Below are 16,300 nucleotides of genomic sequence, written 5' to 3'. Positions count from 1 at the left end.
GTGAAGGAGGCAAGCCGAGAGAAAAGAGAGAGTAGAGACATGGAGAGAAGGAGTTTTGGGGTTCTTGCCCTCCAGAAAAGCGGGAAAGGGGTCGGGGTGTGGAAATAAAGGATTGGGGTACAAAAATAAGTTGGGGTGCAAAAATAAGAGTTCTGGGCACAAAAATAAGAGGTCAGGGTTCTTGCCCCTCCCCCAGAAAAGCAGAGAAGGGGTAGAAACAGGGAGAGAAGGGGTCGGGGTGCTTGCCCGTCACCCAGAAAAGCAGAGAAGGGGTAAAGACAGGGAGAGAAGGGGTCAGGGTGCTTGCCCCTCCCCCAGAAAAGCAGAGAAGGTGTAGAGACAGGGAGAGAAGGGGTCAGGGTACTTGTCCCTCCCCCAGAAAAGCAGAGAAGGGGTAGAGACAGGGAGAGAAGGGGTCGGGGTGCTTGCCCCTCCCCCAGAAAAGCGGGACTTGCCGCTAAGGGTGAAGGACCAAGGCAGGCATCCCTGCAGCATGGTCAGACACCTCTGAAACATGGATGAGTAATCAGAGAGGCGTCCCTGCAATGATTAAACACCAAGGGAAGGCTGCCTTCCCCAGTCCGTGACCAACGCTAGCGTTTTGGGTCCATGGATAAAACGTGTCTCCTTTGTCTCTACCAGAAAATGAAAGGAATTGAAATTAAGAGAAGGGAGGAGAGATTGAAGGGTGGCACCAAGATTGAAAGGAAAAAGAGGTGAGAGAGGTTGGAGAAGAGAGTAAAAAGAGGCCACTTACCTGATTTAAAATTGGTGAGATGTTTCTTGGGCTGGTTGGTCTGAGGACCAGAGGTCGTAGGTGGATCTTTCTCACGGAGCAAAGAGCAGGAGGACAAGGGATTGACCTCCCAAGGGAGGTCCCCTGATCCGAGTCACGGCACCAAAATGACATGCGTGCCCATGTGAAGAGACCACCAAACAGGCTTTGTGTGAGCAATAAAGCTTTTTAATCACCTGGGTGCAGGCGGGCCGAGTCCGAAAAGAGAGTCAGCAAAGGGAGATAAGGGTGGGGCCGTTTTATAGGATTTGGGTAGGTAAAGGAAAATTACAGTCAAAGGGGGGTTGTTCTCTGACGGGCAGAAGTGGGGGTCACAAGGTGCTCAGTGGGGGAGGTTTTTGAGCCAGGATGTGCCAGGAAAAGAACTTTCACAAAGTTTTCACTTCTTTTGTGGTGGAATATCATCAGTTAAGGCGGGGCAGGGCATTTTCACTTCTTTTGTGATTCTTCAGTTACGTGCAAGTCACAGGGGATGCGATGGCTTGGCTTGGGCTCAGAGGCCTGACATGTAGTGCTGGTGAAAACTAATGTTTTATGTCTGATGTTACAGATGAGAAAGGGAATATTACTTAGCAACTGTTAAATCGTCTTTTAAAGTGCCTACTGATCTCTTCATTTCCTGTAGAGTTGGCTTTTCTAGTCCATCTTCCAGAGTGATTTCTCTGAAACACTGATGTGATCACTTATCAGTCTTTTGGCTAAGATCAAGTGTAGTATCAAAAACACTGATACGGTCAGGATACCTTCCATGACTTGGCCCCTATATTTTTCCAGCCTCATCTTTCAATTCTCCCTTCTTAGATGGGACTCCCTGGCCCTAAGATGGAGCTATATACAATTCCATGAGTGAGACAGTGCTGTTTATACTTCCTGGTCTCTGCACCCTCTGCCTTTGTTCACCTGGAAATGAAGACACACCTCACTTACCTTATCTGCAGAGTCTTCTTTGATCCACTTGTCAGCTGAGTTAGTCACATTTTGTTTTCTATCCCTTATATTGTAGAAATCTTTTAAAAACTTTTTTTTTTCTTAACTTTTCTTTTAGGTTCATGGGTACACATGCAAGGTTGTTGTGTAGGTAAACTGTGTGTCACAGGGGTTGGGTATACAGGTTATTTTGTCACCCAGGTAATAAGCATAGTACCTGCTAGGTCATTCTTTGATCCTCTCCCTCCTCCCACCTGCCACCCTCAAACAGGACCTGATTCTGTTCCCCTTTTTGTGTCCATGTGTTCTCATCATTTAGCTCCCACTTATAAGTGAGAACATGCAGTATTTGGTTTTCTGTTCCTGCATTAGTTTGCTTAGGATAATGGCCTCCAGGTCCATCTGTGTTGCTGCAAAGGACATGATCTTGTTCTTTTATTATGGCTGCGTAGTATTCCATGGTGTATATAAACCACATTTTCTTTATCCAGTCTACCATTGATGGTCATTTAGGTTGATTCCGTGTCTTTGCTATTGAAAATACTACTTTTCATGGTATGTTAATATAACTGATTTATACACATTTCTTACTCTCTGTAATAGGAGCTGTTTATAAGTCTAGTACCAAGCATAGGACCTGACACAAAGTATTTTCTTAATAAGAGTTTGTTGAATGAATGTATGAAAACATTAAAGGTCTTGGTGAAGGAAAAGCTGGTCACCACTGAATCTAGTGGATTCCACAGGGAAAAGAGCAGCTTTCTGTATTGAATTTGTCCAGTTAAGTATGAGAAGCAACATTTGCAATTGCTCTGAATAGTATGATTAAAGCACAAATTGTTATGGAAAAATAATGGTTTAGAAGTATAGCATTTTGGTATATTTGTTTATTTCTTTTCTGAAACGTTAATTAGCTAAGGTAAAGATGAGGATTTTGCTATATAATAATCAAACTAGTATCAATGAAAAATCAATATTAAAATGAAAAGTTAGAAAATTGTAATAAATGGGATAGACAGATGAAAGCTTAATATCTATATTATAATGAGCTAATACCACTGATCAGAATATCAAGATCTACATAGAAAATTGGATAAATGACAGCCAGGCGCAGTGGCTCACGCCTGTAATCCCAGCACTTAGGCTGAGGCGGGCGGATCACCTGAGGTCGGGAGTTTGAGACCAGCCTGACCAACATGGAGAAACCTCGTTCCTACTAAAAATACAAAAAAATTAGCCAGGCGTGGTGGCACATCCCTGTAATCCCAGCTACTCGGGAGGCTGAGGCAGGAGAATCACTTGAACCTGGGAAGCGGAGGTTGCGCTGAGCCAAGATTGTGCCATTGCACTCCAGCCTAGGCAGCAAGAGCAAAACAACGTATCAAAAAAAAAAAAAAGGGTAAATGACATAAACAAGTATGGATACTTGGTGAAAATGTGGGTATACACTATTTTAAGAGTCATATAAAATACTCATATCCTTTGACCTAGTCACCCCACACTTGGGGCGTTACTTTTAAAAAATAAAAATTTAAAAGAAGGATAATGCTATAGACATGAAGTTGTTTGTTGTAACTTATAAATTTTGATATTTATGATATCAAAATTGGAAACAATTCAACCCCTAACATAGGAAGGATTATGTAAATTCTGTCATATCCACACAAAACGCTGTAATATGCAATAAGTAAAATTGTTTTCAATATTTAACCATGTCAAAAGTACTTTTAGTAAGTGGCAGTAGCAAATTACAAAATTATCTCTTAAGTTTATGTTATATGTATGCATAAGGGGAGGGTCTAGGAGGGAAACTGGAAGAGAAGGTTTTGTGGTGGCTTTGGGGGTTGTTTTGTTTTGTTTTTGGAATTGTGGGTGAAAAAACTTTCTTTTTTTTTTCTTTTTTTGAAACGAAGTCTTGCTCTGTTGCCCAGGCTGGAGTGCAGTAGCACGATCTCAGCTCACTGCAACCTCCGCCTCCTGGGTTCAAGCGATTCACCTGCATCAGCTTCCTGAGTAGCTGGGACTACAGGAGCGCGCCACTGTGCTTGGCTAATTTGTTTGTATTTTTAGTAGAGACAGGGTTCTGCCATGTTGGCCAGGCTAGTCTCAAACTCCTGACCTCAGGTGATCCACCCACCTCAGCCTCCCAAAGTGCTGGGATTACAGGCATGAGCCACGGCACTGGGCCTAATACTTTCTGTTCTATTGTTACAACAATAAGAAGGCAGGGCGGAGCAGTGGGAACAGCGCTAGACTTGGAGCCACAGTACCAGCTCCCTCCCTTGTTCTCTTTGTAACCTCGAGCTAGTTTCTCAGTCTTCTCTCTAAAGAGGAAATATAATAACTAGGTATGAGAGCCTTTGGAAGTAGTACATGAGATGACAGTACAGGCGTCTAAGCACTGCATCAAAGTGAGCTGAGTGTAGGTTGAACAAGTATGTCCATACGATGACTTTTTCTTCCAGTGTGGTAGAAAAGATTGCAGTCCTAGTTAAATTGGAATCCGCCTTGAACTTTAAGGGATATATGACATGGTCACTAATATGTGCGGGTAAGTAGGGAACCTCAGGAAACCGATCATACTGTTCTCAGGTCCCTCTTTGTGAATTTGTGTTTTCTGCTTTTATTGGCCAGAATGGGGAGTGAGAAGGGATGGGTAAACAGCTAGCGGAGGAGTGTGGTCTAGACTTCAGGGAAAGTGGGAAAAGAGATCTTACAACATTTTTCACTTTCCAAGATAAATAGTAACTCTTTGATCCCACATTTATTTCTTTTAATATTATGTTTTAAAAGTTTCATAGAGATAATAGATTCATCTTGTGGGTACAAAGCACTTTCCAGAGCAAGATGGCCAACTGACCACCTCCTTATCTCTTCTCCCTTCCAAAATGTTACTTCTTTCAAAACATGGGCATCTTTTTAAAAATGGAGACAGTAAAGGGGGAGTTGTTCATGCATGACAGATTTCAAAAGATCTGTGGTGGCTGAGGATGTAGGATAAGGAAATCTCAGTCCCTAGTGAGTGTGGAATAGAGTTACAGGAACAGAGAGCAGTGAGTAGACTGGTCTCAAAGAACCACGGAGACCAGGTCCTGGAAATACATGAGTGGCAAAAGATAGGAATGAAATGGAGCTGACAGTGAGAAGGTTAATTAAACCTTACATATTTTCTGTTAGGTCCTCCGCTCCTTCACCTCAGTCTCAAACACAGACCGTCCATCAGGGAGGCATCTTTCTACCAGTCAGAAAATCACAGGGGATTTTCCTTAAAACATTAAAAAAAGTAAACAGCCCCAGATTAAAGACCCTCCCCATTACATCTGATTCTGTCAAAGCACCCTAAAACAAAAACCCCAGACCTGGGCGTGGTGGCTCACGCCTGTGATCCCAGCACTTTGGGAGGCTGAGGCAGGCAGGTCACCTTAAGTCAGGAGTTCGAGACCAGCCTGGCCAACATGGTGAAATCCCGTCTCTAGTAAAATCACAAAAAAATTAGCTGGACATGGTGATGGGCACCTGTATTCCCAGCTACTCAGGAAGCTGAGGCAGGAGAATCACTTGAACCTGGGAGACGGAGGTTGCAGTGAGCTGAGATCGTGTCACTGCACTCCAGCCTGGGTGACAAGAGCAAAACTCAGTCTCAAAAAAAAAATTTTAAAAAAAAAACCCAGAGGACAAGCCCTGCTCCTGTACACAGAGCAGGAAGCACTGTTAGAGACAAGACAGTTATGCAGATGCTGGGGCATTCATTTGCATTACCATTAAATAGGAATGAACAACCAAGCATGGCCAGACACTGAGGACAACCATAAAACCTGCAACAGGAAAGAGAAAGACCAAGATGAAATAAACAGAAGAGTGACTGTAGAGGCAACAAAGAATTCAGGGGACAGGAGAGATCTTAAGTACAAAAAACAAAATCCATCAAGTTAATACCTTTCAGAGGTATATTACATCCATAAGGTAAGAATGGGATACTTTGAAAAAGAAGCTACTAAAGAACAAGAGTTCTTGGATATTAAGAAGAATCTCCTAGAAACTAGAACCAGAATACAGAGATGGAAATCAGAAAAGATACGAGATAATGAGGAACAATCTAGGATGTCCAACTTGATAAGAAAGAAAAAATTGGAGAAAAAATGTCAAAGAAATAATACAGAATTTTTTCAAAATTGAAAGAGATCTCTGAGTTGTCGAACATAATGAATGCAAAGAAGGTACATAGTCAGCTGTATTTCTGGGAAATTTTAGGACATTGAGAATAAAGAGGTGACAGAGGACTGGGTGTTGTGGCTCATGCCTATAATCCCAGCACTTTGGGAAGCTGAGGTGGGCAGATCACTTGAGGCCAGGAGTTCGAGACCAGCCTGGCCAACATGGTGAAACCCTGTCTCTACTGAAATACAATAATTAGCCAGGCATGGTGACGTGAGCCTGTAATCCCAGCTATTCAAGAGGCTGAGGCATGAGAATCACTTGAACCCAGGAGGTGGATGTTGTAGGCGGTGGAGATCATGCCACTGCACTTCAGCCTGGGTGACAGAGCGAGACTCCATCTCAAAAAAACAAAACAAAACAAAAAGAGGCGACATAGGGTAATATGCTAATTGATGGAACTAAGAAATAAAGATATAAGGATATTATTTTAAAGGTAACTAGGAGAGAAGCTGAAAATGTTGATACAAACATAATAGCAAGAAAGGAAGATAAACTTTCTTTATCTTCTGGGCTGTACTCTCATGTGTTAAAGAAATCAATGATAAGAAAAAGCAGTACACATATATTACTTAGCGACCAGAAGAAGCAAAAATAGGAACAATTAAATAATTTTAAAATGTGCTGGGCGTGGTGGCTCACACCTGTAATCCCAGCACTTTGGGAGGCCAAGATGGGAAGATCGCTTGAGTTCATGGGTTCGAGACCAGCCTAGGCAACATAATGAGACCCCATTTCTACAAAAATAAAAATAAAAATTAGCAGGTCATGGTGGCGCATGCCTATAATCCCAGCTACTCAGGAGGCTGAGACAGGAGGATCGCTGGAACTCAGAAGGTTGAGTCTGCAGTGAGCCATGATTGTGCCACTGTACTCCAGCCTGGGCAACAGCCTATCTCAAAATAAAATAATAAAAAATGATAATTTTTAAATGGCTTCCTCTGAAAGACAGAACTAAGAAAAAAGTGAGGCAGGGGACTCTTGCTTTTCACCATAACAGTCTTTTGTCCTCCTATTTTATTTTATTATTTATTTATTTTTTTTTGAGATAGAGTCTCACTCTGTTGTCCAGACTGGAGTGCAGTGGTGCAATCTCAGCTCGCTGCAACCTCTGCCTCCCAGGTTCAAGCAATTCTCATGTCTCAGCCTCCCAAGTAGCTGAGACTACAGGTGTGTGCCACCATGCCTGGCTAATTTTGTATTTTTAGTAGAGATGGGGTTTCACCATGTTGGCCAGGCTGGTCTCGAACTCCGGACCTCAAGCGATCTGCCTGCCTCCACCTCCCAAAGTGCTGGAATTACAGGCGTGAGCCACCGTGCCAGGCCTTGTCCTCCTCCTTTTAAAAATTATTAGTTTTTATTATTGTTACAGGATCTTTGGGCTGTCGCTTTTCTGGCTGGAAACCTCTGTGGCATATGGCGCCTTTGCCTGAGTTTTGCTTGGGCCCACTGGGCTCGTTCTGCTCGCTTGGCCTGGCAGGCTGCACTTGGCTCATGCTTCCTGCCTGGATGCCATACCTGCCAAGGACAAGTCAGGCATAGAACGGCAAGGGGTGTGTGAGCAAGCATGTGGTTGAGCCACTGTGCACGGTCAGACACACTGGCTGCTGCTGCAGGGTGAGCAGCTCCAGGTACCCGCACAGGCGCCAGCCCTCTGCAAGGCTGCAGCTGGACCAGGTGCACTGCAGACAGCTTCTCTGGCTGGCATCAGGGTATGCAGTAGTGCCCAGAAGCTTGGAGATGCCAGGAACCACAGGGCCCCAAAGAGGGAGTCACAGCCCCAGCTCTGGGAGCTCCCAGGTCTGCACAACTCTTCTCTCCTTCTCTTCCCCCACAACTTGGTGAGCAAGGTGCATGTTTCAGCCCTATTTGTGTCACAGCTCTTTTAGCCTCGCCATTCAGCGGATCTTGAGTTCTTGTCCTACATCCAGGAAGAATGAGGTACACAGACAAGTGGAGGGTGAGCAAGATGAAGAGTAGCTTTATTGAGTGATAGAACAGCTCAGTGGAGACCCACAGTGGGTAGCTCCTCTCCATAGCCAGGGTGTCCCAACAAGTGTTCAGCTCTCAGCAAAGAGGGTAGTGCCTCTCTGTGGGTAGATTGTCCCATCCTCTCACCATCCTCTCAGCAGACAGAATAGCTTTTCTCTGTAGCTGATTGTCTCCCATTGTGTCTCCATTTTCTAGTCTTGCTGAGCTTGTGGATGTTACAGGCCTCAGTGGGGAGGAAGTACGGCTTGGACCATGGGCGGCCATTGGCAGGTCCAGGGAAAAGCACCACCAGTTACCCCTCTGGTCCATGAGACCAGTGACTTGAACCCCAGGCTTCCAGCCCTCCCCCGCTTGAAGGTGGGGCTTCATCACCCACCCACTTCCATCCAGGAGCCTGCCTACCTCCTGCCACCATTCATGGCGCCCAGGCTGTTTGTGCCAAGGGGCACCTACAGGCCAGTACTGAGCTGCCCTCAGCGCCCCCTCAGCCTCCCTCCTGTGCTCATCGGTGCCCAAAGTCCAGAGGGGGCTGAGGTGGCAGGAGGCTGGCATATCAGTGCTACCCTGAGCATTTGCACACCCAGCTAACGTGCGACAGCACGTGGGCCACTCAGCCCCATCCTTGCTTCGAGATTGGAGTGGCACTGGGAGAAGAGAGAGGCTAGGCAGTGGGAGCAGACACCTCTTAGCCTTTCGGGGGACGGGGGCCTTCCCGGGCACCAAGAGGGCAGAGATGCCTCCGTCTGCCCCTGCAGCTTGGTAGCTGCAGCCACGCCCAGCTCCTGCTTGGCTCCGTGGATCGTGGCACTGCCCTGGGCACAGCTCTACCTCAGGAACCTTCTCTGTCCGCCCCTCCATGCCCAACCACGCTGCTGTCCCACCAGCAGGTGACTCGGCCCAATCCCATCGTGGCGGGCTTCAGGGACTGTCCACTTCCCCCCTGCTGCACCCTTTCCACGGCAGCAGCAGGCAAGAGCAGCCACGCGGGGCCAGGGTCAGTAGCGGCAGAGGCTCCAGGCCTGGGAGTAGATCCTGCCTGGACCCGTGAGGCTGGGGACTGCACAGTCAGCTGCCTTGGGGATATGGGGCACAGGGGTCCTCCCCGCTGCCCCTACTGGCCCTGCAGCTGCTCCCACCGCCACCGCCCACGACCTCCTTCCGCCACAGCCAGCGTGATGGCAGCAGCTGCTCCGGGCCATAAAGAGGCGATGCTGCCAGCATTGTGTCTTTTAGAAAGGGAAACCAAAAAACAAGAAGGAAAGAAAGAAATAGAAGGATCCTGAGAGTTCACAGTACACTCTACTTGAAAAGGCAGATGGCCACAGACATTTCTAAGACGTGAGACTTTCTCCCAGATCCTTTTACTCCATAATTATATACATACATGCACATATATGTGTGTGCATGTGTATATGTCCATATATAATATTTAACATTTAAGAAGGATTTATTTTTTAAAATAGTTTCAGACTTCCAGAAAAGTTACAAAAGTAAAAGTAGTTTAAAAAAAGAGCATTTGTGGTCAGGCGCGCTGGCTCATGCCTATAATCCCAGCACTTTGGGAGGCCAAAGTGGGCGGATCACCTGAGATCAGGAGTTTGAGACCAGCCTGACCTACATGAAGAAACGCGACCTCTACTAAAAATACAAAATTAGCCAGGTGTGGTGGTGCATGCTTGTAGTCCCAGCTACTTGGGAGGCTGAGGCAGGAGAATCGCTTGAACCCGGGAGGCAGAGGTTGCAGCAAGCCAAGATTGCGCCATTGCACTCCAGCCTGGGCAACAAGAGCGAAACTCCGGCTAAAAAAAGAAAAGCATTTGTATATTCTCCACCCAGACTCATCTGCATCAACATTTTACTTGCTTCATCACTTGTGCATAGGCTTGTTTCTTCTGTGTGTGTGTGTGTGTGTGTGTGTGTGTGTATGTGTGTGTGTGTGTTTTCTAAATCATTGGAGGATTGCATACATCATGGCCTTTACCTTTAAATACTTTATTATATGTTTCATAATAATATGGAGATGTATTCTGTCTCATAACCACAGTAAATTTAACATTGATACAGCACTTTAGCAATAAGATTAATATTTTTCCTATGATAGGCTATCTCCCTTCAGAGTCTGTCTGTCATGTACCTGTTTCCTTTTTTCCTCCCACTCCCTAGCCTTCTGCTGTTTACCCTCATTCTCTCTACTTGTTTTTGCTCTTTTTGTCTTGAGGTCTTTCGGTTTATAATTATTTGGATATTCCTGAAGCTTAAAACACAGACACACACTTTGAGGTAAAAAATTTACCAGATCCTGCTTTTGTAGAACTCTCTAGTTCCTTTGATTTTCAAAAAAAGCACTGGCACTGTTGAGTCTTTGACCTTCCTTTCAAAAAATAAATTTTTGAATATGTTTCTGAAGGTTTAACAGCTTTTTTTCTTTTCTCTCTTTTTCTACTCTGGTTTATAGTTTGAAAAAGTACCAGAAGGTCCTATCCCTCCATCTACACCAAAGTTTGCATATGGAAAGGTCTCTCTGGAAAAGGTAAGAAAAAACAGAAACTTTGAAAGTGAGAGATGGGAGTGAGAAAGTGGAATTTAGCAGCAGTGAGTGAAAGTGCTGTGCTGGAGGAATTGGTTCGTTATTTTTCTGAGAATTTGTTTTCTGCGAGCCTAATGGGGTAAATGATGTTTCTGGGAAAAGGGGGAGAGAGCGGTGAGAAGATACTTATGCATGTTGACAGGATGAGCAGATGGGACACAGGTGGGAGTAGTAGGCATTCTTGGATCATTTGGGTCATCTTGGTTCCTTTATCAGTGGTATAAACAGTGTTAAGTGCCTTTGTGGAAATAACATGCCACCTCATTGTTCTGGCTGTCAAGGCTCTTTGTTGTCATTTACCTTTTTTTAGGAGTTCCGCAAAATCACAGGCATTTTGATAGATCTCTGCCCTAAATTATATACTTCCCTCCATCTCAAAGTTGTGTCCTAATTTTTATGGTCTGTGGTTTATATGTTAAATGGGGACACTGGAGAAAAAGCTAGAAATCAATCATAAATAGGAGTTAAGGGCAATGTATTCTAGGAAAAGCGAAAAAGAAGAAAGGTTTTACTTAATAGTCAGAGGAGTGACATAGCCGAAGTCAATTTGTTTTGACCATCTGTGTCTTCAGGTTTTCCCCTTTTATAATCCCTAACTCCTACATGTATTAACTCACAAGAAAAAAAAAAAAAAAAAGAACCATTACCTATTTCTTAAGAATCTCGATATCCTAAAATAGTATCATAAGTTTTTATCTTCAAGCAAAATGCCAAACATGATTATGTAATTTTTCCATCCAAGAAGCCCTTTGACATGGTTGGTTGGTTGAGTTCTTGTAACATTTTCCACCTAGTGTCAGATACATGTGCTACATTCTACAAAGAATGTGGTCTTTCTCTCTGATAGGGATCTTTCTTTAGTTTAATCAGACTTTAGTCATTCTTGTAAAGGGAGCACCTTCTACCTGTTCATTGCTACAGCTACTTAAGGAAAACTTTGGTTTGTTTGTTTCAGAGCCGTGACAAATCTATTTTTATGCAACAGAAAATAGCTCCAAATGTTCAAAACAACAACATTGCTAAAACAAAGCTAGCTTAGTACCAAAAGCACATTCTGTTTACCGTGAAAGAAAATCGTGTGAGCAGAAATGACTTTTTATTTTTAAATAAATATATACAATTGAAGATAGCAAATCAGCATACAACTGAATTAACTTTATGTAGAACCCAGTTATATGGAAAACAGGTTTTTACCGTGAGTTGAATTGCTTAGTGTCCAGGCGGGAAAACACCCATATGAGTAGCTGGCTTGATGAAATTATAAATCAGATTTTTTTCCTTAATGCTGCACATCAGCAAGGTAACCGTGGGAAGTGTTTATGAAATTCCTAAATGGGCTGGGCGCGGTGGCTCACACCTGTAATCCCAGCACTTTGGGAGGCCGAGGCGGGAGGATCACCTGAAGTCAGGAGTTCAAGATCAACCTGGCCAACATGGTGAAACCCCGTCTCTACTAAAAATACAAAAATTAGCCAGGCATGGTGGCACGTGCCTGCTCAGGAGGCTGAGGCAGGAGAATCGCTTGAACCTGGGAGGAGGAGGTTGCAGTGAGCCAAGATTACGCCACTGCACTCTGGCCTGCCAGCCTGAGTGACAGAGTGAGACTCTCTCAAAAAAAGAAAAAAAAATCCTAACCAGTATTATGTCACGGAAAATCCTGGGATTTGGAGCCAAATCTAACTACAAATCCTGGCTCTGTCATTACTCAAGTGGACTTCTGTGAGTCTCCACAACACAGGGAGGCCAGTAGCACCTGCCCCACAGGGTAGTTGTGAGTAGTCAGTGAGCTAGTGCTTGTAAACGCTGTATCTCGTCTGGAGTGTGTAGACAGGCAATGACTGGTAGCTGTTGTTATCATTGTTGTTATCGCATCAGAATAAGTATCCTGGGTTCCAAAATAACCAGTCCTTTGGATTGAATATAATAAATAGTTGCCAAGCGTCTACTGTGTTCTAGGCATTGGGGCTGAGTATGGAACATATCTTATTCTTAAGGAGCTGACAGTCTGGTGAGGAAGACAAAGATGAACAACTGAAAAGTGATACAGGCATGGAAAATATGCCACACACAAGTTCAGAGGAGGGTGAAGTAACTAGGAAGTATTAAATATTAAGGTGATATAATAATAGTGTATCTAATCTTAGTTGAATGTAATTGGCCTCTGGTTACTACTTTTACTTCTTAGTTATTTCACTTGGGAGTGTTCAGAGAGGATTTATAAGGAGGCCGCATCCGAGCCTTGGTTTTCATTCATTTTCAGAGCCTTTTACAGGTCTCCGAGCAGGTTGAATTTCTGAATAGGTATGTTTGAAACCTTTTTTAAGACTACCATCATCATAGTTTTCTTCAGGGAGTAGATGGAGAGGACTGAAGGAGACTGGGAAGCAATATTGAGTGGAATCTGAATGATTTAGGTTTATTTAGGGGTTTGGTCAAACCCACTGATATCTTTGCTAATTAGGAAATGGCGCTACTCTCTACCCTGATGACCAGTGAGGGGTGCAGTGTCTCAATGATGCTTTTGTTTCTTTTCAGTTAAAGACAGTGGGAGCAGCTCTGGACATTCTGTGCCCCTCTGGGCCCATCAAAAGCCTTTATCCCTTGACATTTATCCAGGTGAAACAGGTAGGCCTTCAAAGGTAATGGCTCACCAGTTTTCTATTTGCAAAAATATGCTTTCTGCACTGCCTTGCAGTGCCCATTCTGAGTTCAGGGGCCAAAATGGTAAGCAAATGCATCAGATCCCAGGTAAATGAACCATGAATTTCCAGGCTCTCTTTAGCTTGAAGGGCTGCATGGTGGGCTGATCATGCCTATGTTTTTTGCCCCACTTCTCACTCATACAGGAGGTAGCCCAACCTGCTTCACCATAATTCTGTGCAAGTTATAAATTGAGTTCACTGACCAATCTAATTAATCTTTATTACTAGGCATCAGTGGAAGATCACTGTTTTAATACTCAAACCAGACAGTTTAATTATTTGTCTGTTCTTAGCTCAATGGCATAAGGACTGTGTTTTTTGGTAGACTGGGTTCTTTGAGATTCTTTTTCCTGCTTTTAAAGAGAACAGAGCACATCTTTTTTTTTTAAGGGTTGGAAAAGGGGGGGGTTGAACCCCAAAAAACAACCCCGCCTTTTTTTTTTTTAATTTTTCCCAGCGTTTTGTTTTGGAAAATTTTAAATCCAAAAAACGTTGCAAGAATAGTACAATAAACACCCATACACTTTTTACCTAGATTCACCAATTGTTAACAGTGCTTTCCTTGCCTTTTTCTCTCCTTGCATATGTAGTCAACCGCTTTTCTTTTTCTAACCATTTGAATTGTCAGCACCATGTCACTCCACATTTAAATACTACAGCATACATGTTTTAAGAAAAAGAACATTATCCTGCAGGACCACAATACAATGATCACACATAAGAAATTTAATATTGATACAATCCTATAATCTAATACAAATTCTATAGTCAAGTGTCCCTGGTCATTGCAATAACGTCCTTTACAGCTTAATCTTTTCTCAATCCGGTTTCCAATCCGTAATCACACATTGCCATGAGTTATATTCTCCTTAGTCTTCTTCTGTCTGAAACTGTTCCTAAGTCTCTCTCATGACGTGAACATTTTTGAAAAGGTCAGGGTATTTGCAGGCTTTGCCTCGCTAATTAGATTCAGTAAAACATTTTGGGCATGAACACAACGAAGGTGATGTGTCCTTCTTAGGGAATGATAGCAGGATGCCCGTGAAACTAGCTTGTCCCTTCACTGCAATGTTAGGCTTCATCAGTTAGGATCTCAGCCCCATGTTTTGAAATAGAAGGTTATCCACATCCTCCTTTCTGATTTTCTGTGGCGATCACCTTCTGGAAGGAGTCTGAACAGTAAAGCAAAACAATAACAGCATATCTAATCTTAGTTTAGTGAAGTTTGCCATCAGTTGCTATTTTTACACCTGTGATTTTATTCCAACAATTCTATTTTGTAATAAAATGAATAATTAAGTCCCCCCCACCCCACACACACACACATTCATGAACATTGTGTAGGGTACTCTGCAGTCCTAGCACCCACATCTGTAAATGGAACTTACCTGCACTTTGCAGGGCTGTTGAGCACTTCAGACAATGATCCAAGAGCACGTGGAGCCTGGGGAGGGAGTTTCAGGTTATATATGAACACGTGCAGCCATTGTTCTTTCTCAGACCCCTTCTGCTTTCTGATCTTTGACCGAGGCAGTGGTCTCAGATTGGGTGGGGCTTCCTGGGCCCTGGCTATTTCAGATCTGGGACAAGTCCACAGAATATATATTTCCAGGGAAAAAACCCAAAGGGCACAGACTTCAGGGAGTGGGGCTCAGCCTACTGTCTCTGCAGGGACCCCCTGAGCCTCAGCCACACCTGCCTGGAGAGCATCACAGCTTCTACCCCTCCTTCTGGAAGCCCTTGACAAAGCTTTCCTCAGCCCTTGAGGAAACTTACCACTTTAGCTAGTTTTCAAAATAAGTAAATAAATAAACAAAAAGGAGATGGAGGTGTGGAGTCTGGGCGGGAGGTGTTCTTGTGCTAGAAGGTTTGTATGGTCTTAGCATTTCTTGTGCTCAGCTCATTCCTGCAACACAGGAAGGTGGATTAATGCTTTCCTCAGCTCCTCCCAGTCACCTTTCCACTTGCCTGAAGTTTACTTTCTTTCTTTCTGGGCCCTAGAAATAGGGAACCTTTTCTCTGTTCCATGCTAGATCTCTATTTGCATTCTCTTCCATAACTCAAGATTTTGTCCCAGCTCAGCCTTGCTAATAATGTTCACAGCAGGAAGTAAATAAGCAAAGTCAATAACTATAATTCTGTGGATTATTATGTCAATAACTATAATCTGTGAATAATTCGGTTCCTGCTGAGGCTGATTGTTTAAGGCTTTCCTTTTGGACCAGGGATATCAGCATCTAAAAATATTTTCTGATTTAGTGGTCGGTTACAATCTAGTCTCTTAACTATTTCTTTCCCCTGTGCCTCCACTTAAAACGGTTCTGATGGACTTTGTTGTTGTTGTTATTATTAGAGATGGGGTCTTGCTATGTTACCCAGACTAGCCTCGAACTCCTGGGCTCAAGAGATCCTCCCAGTTCAGCCCCCCAAGTAGCTGAGACTACAGGTGAATGCCACTACACCCAGCTCATTGCCTTTGGTTTTGTATGTTCAAGCAGATTTAGCCCAAGAACCTGGAGACAGTTTTGCTGAGCAGAACTTCATCTCTTGGCTTTGCTGTTTGTTTACCTTGTTTTTTTTTTATTGTTGCTGTTGGTTTTACTTAGTTTTGTTTTTGGAGCTAACATCCATAACTTTTGCTATGTATGATACAATCCCGTGTATGACCCTGGGCAAGTGACTTAATCCATTCAGGGTCCAGGTTCCTCTGATGGGAAAGGGATGCTTGATAAGACACTGTTCACGGTTCCTTGCAATTTACTATTATGATAGATCTTTGATGAGCTAAAAATGTAAGCCAGTTTCCTTTTTCAAATGTATGTTTTTCTGGAGGTGGGGGAAGATTTTCATTCCTTATGGTTTCCAAAACATCGCTTTCATACAGGACTAGGGTAACCAAGTTCTCTAAACGAATGGCAATAGTGATGTATTTTTCTTAAATCCTTTTCTAACCAGTACTATGGGTTTGTGCTATACCGGACAACACTTCCTCAAGATTGCAGCAACTCAACACCTCTCTCTTCACCCTTCAATGGAGTCCACGATCGAGCGTATGTTGCTGTGGATGGGGTAAGAATCATC

The 16,300-nt window shown here is 43.7% G+C and overlaps 1 protein-coding gene across 1 annotated transcript in view; it reads left to right on the top strand.

The window, feature by feature from the left end:
* GLB1 (galactosidase, beta 1) overlaps positions 1 to 16,300 on the top strand; it is a 121,413-nt gene that overhangs the window by 81,277 nt on the left and 23,836 nt on the right. Inside the window, 3 exon segments of the mRNA XM_012001012.1 lie at positions 10,386 to 10,460; positions 13,053 to 13,142; positions 16,175 to 16,288. Coding sequence (XP_011856402.1) covers positions 10,386 to 10,460; positions 13,053 to 13,142; positions 16,175 to 16,288 — 279 coding nt within the window.

The sequence above is a fragment of the Mandrillus leucophaeus genome, unplaced genomic scaffold (genome assembly GCF_000951045.1).
Source record: "Mandrillus leucophaeus isolate KB7577 unplaced genomic scaffold, Mleu.le_1.0 Scaffold646, whole genome shotgun sequence".
NCBI classification, from domain to species: domain Eukaryota; kingdom Metazoa; phylum Chordata; class Mammalia; order Primates; family Cercopithecidae; genus Mandrillus; species Mandrillus leucophaeus.
This window is presented reverse-complemented; position numbering and strand designations above follow the sequence as displayed.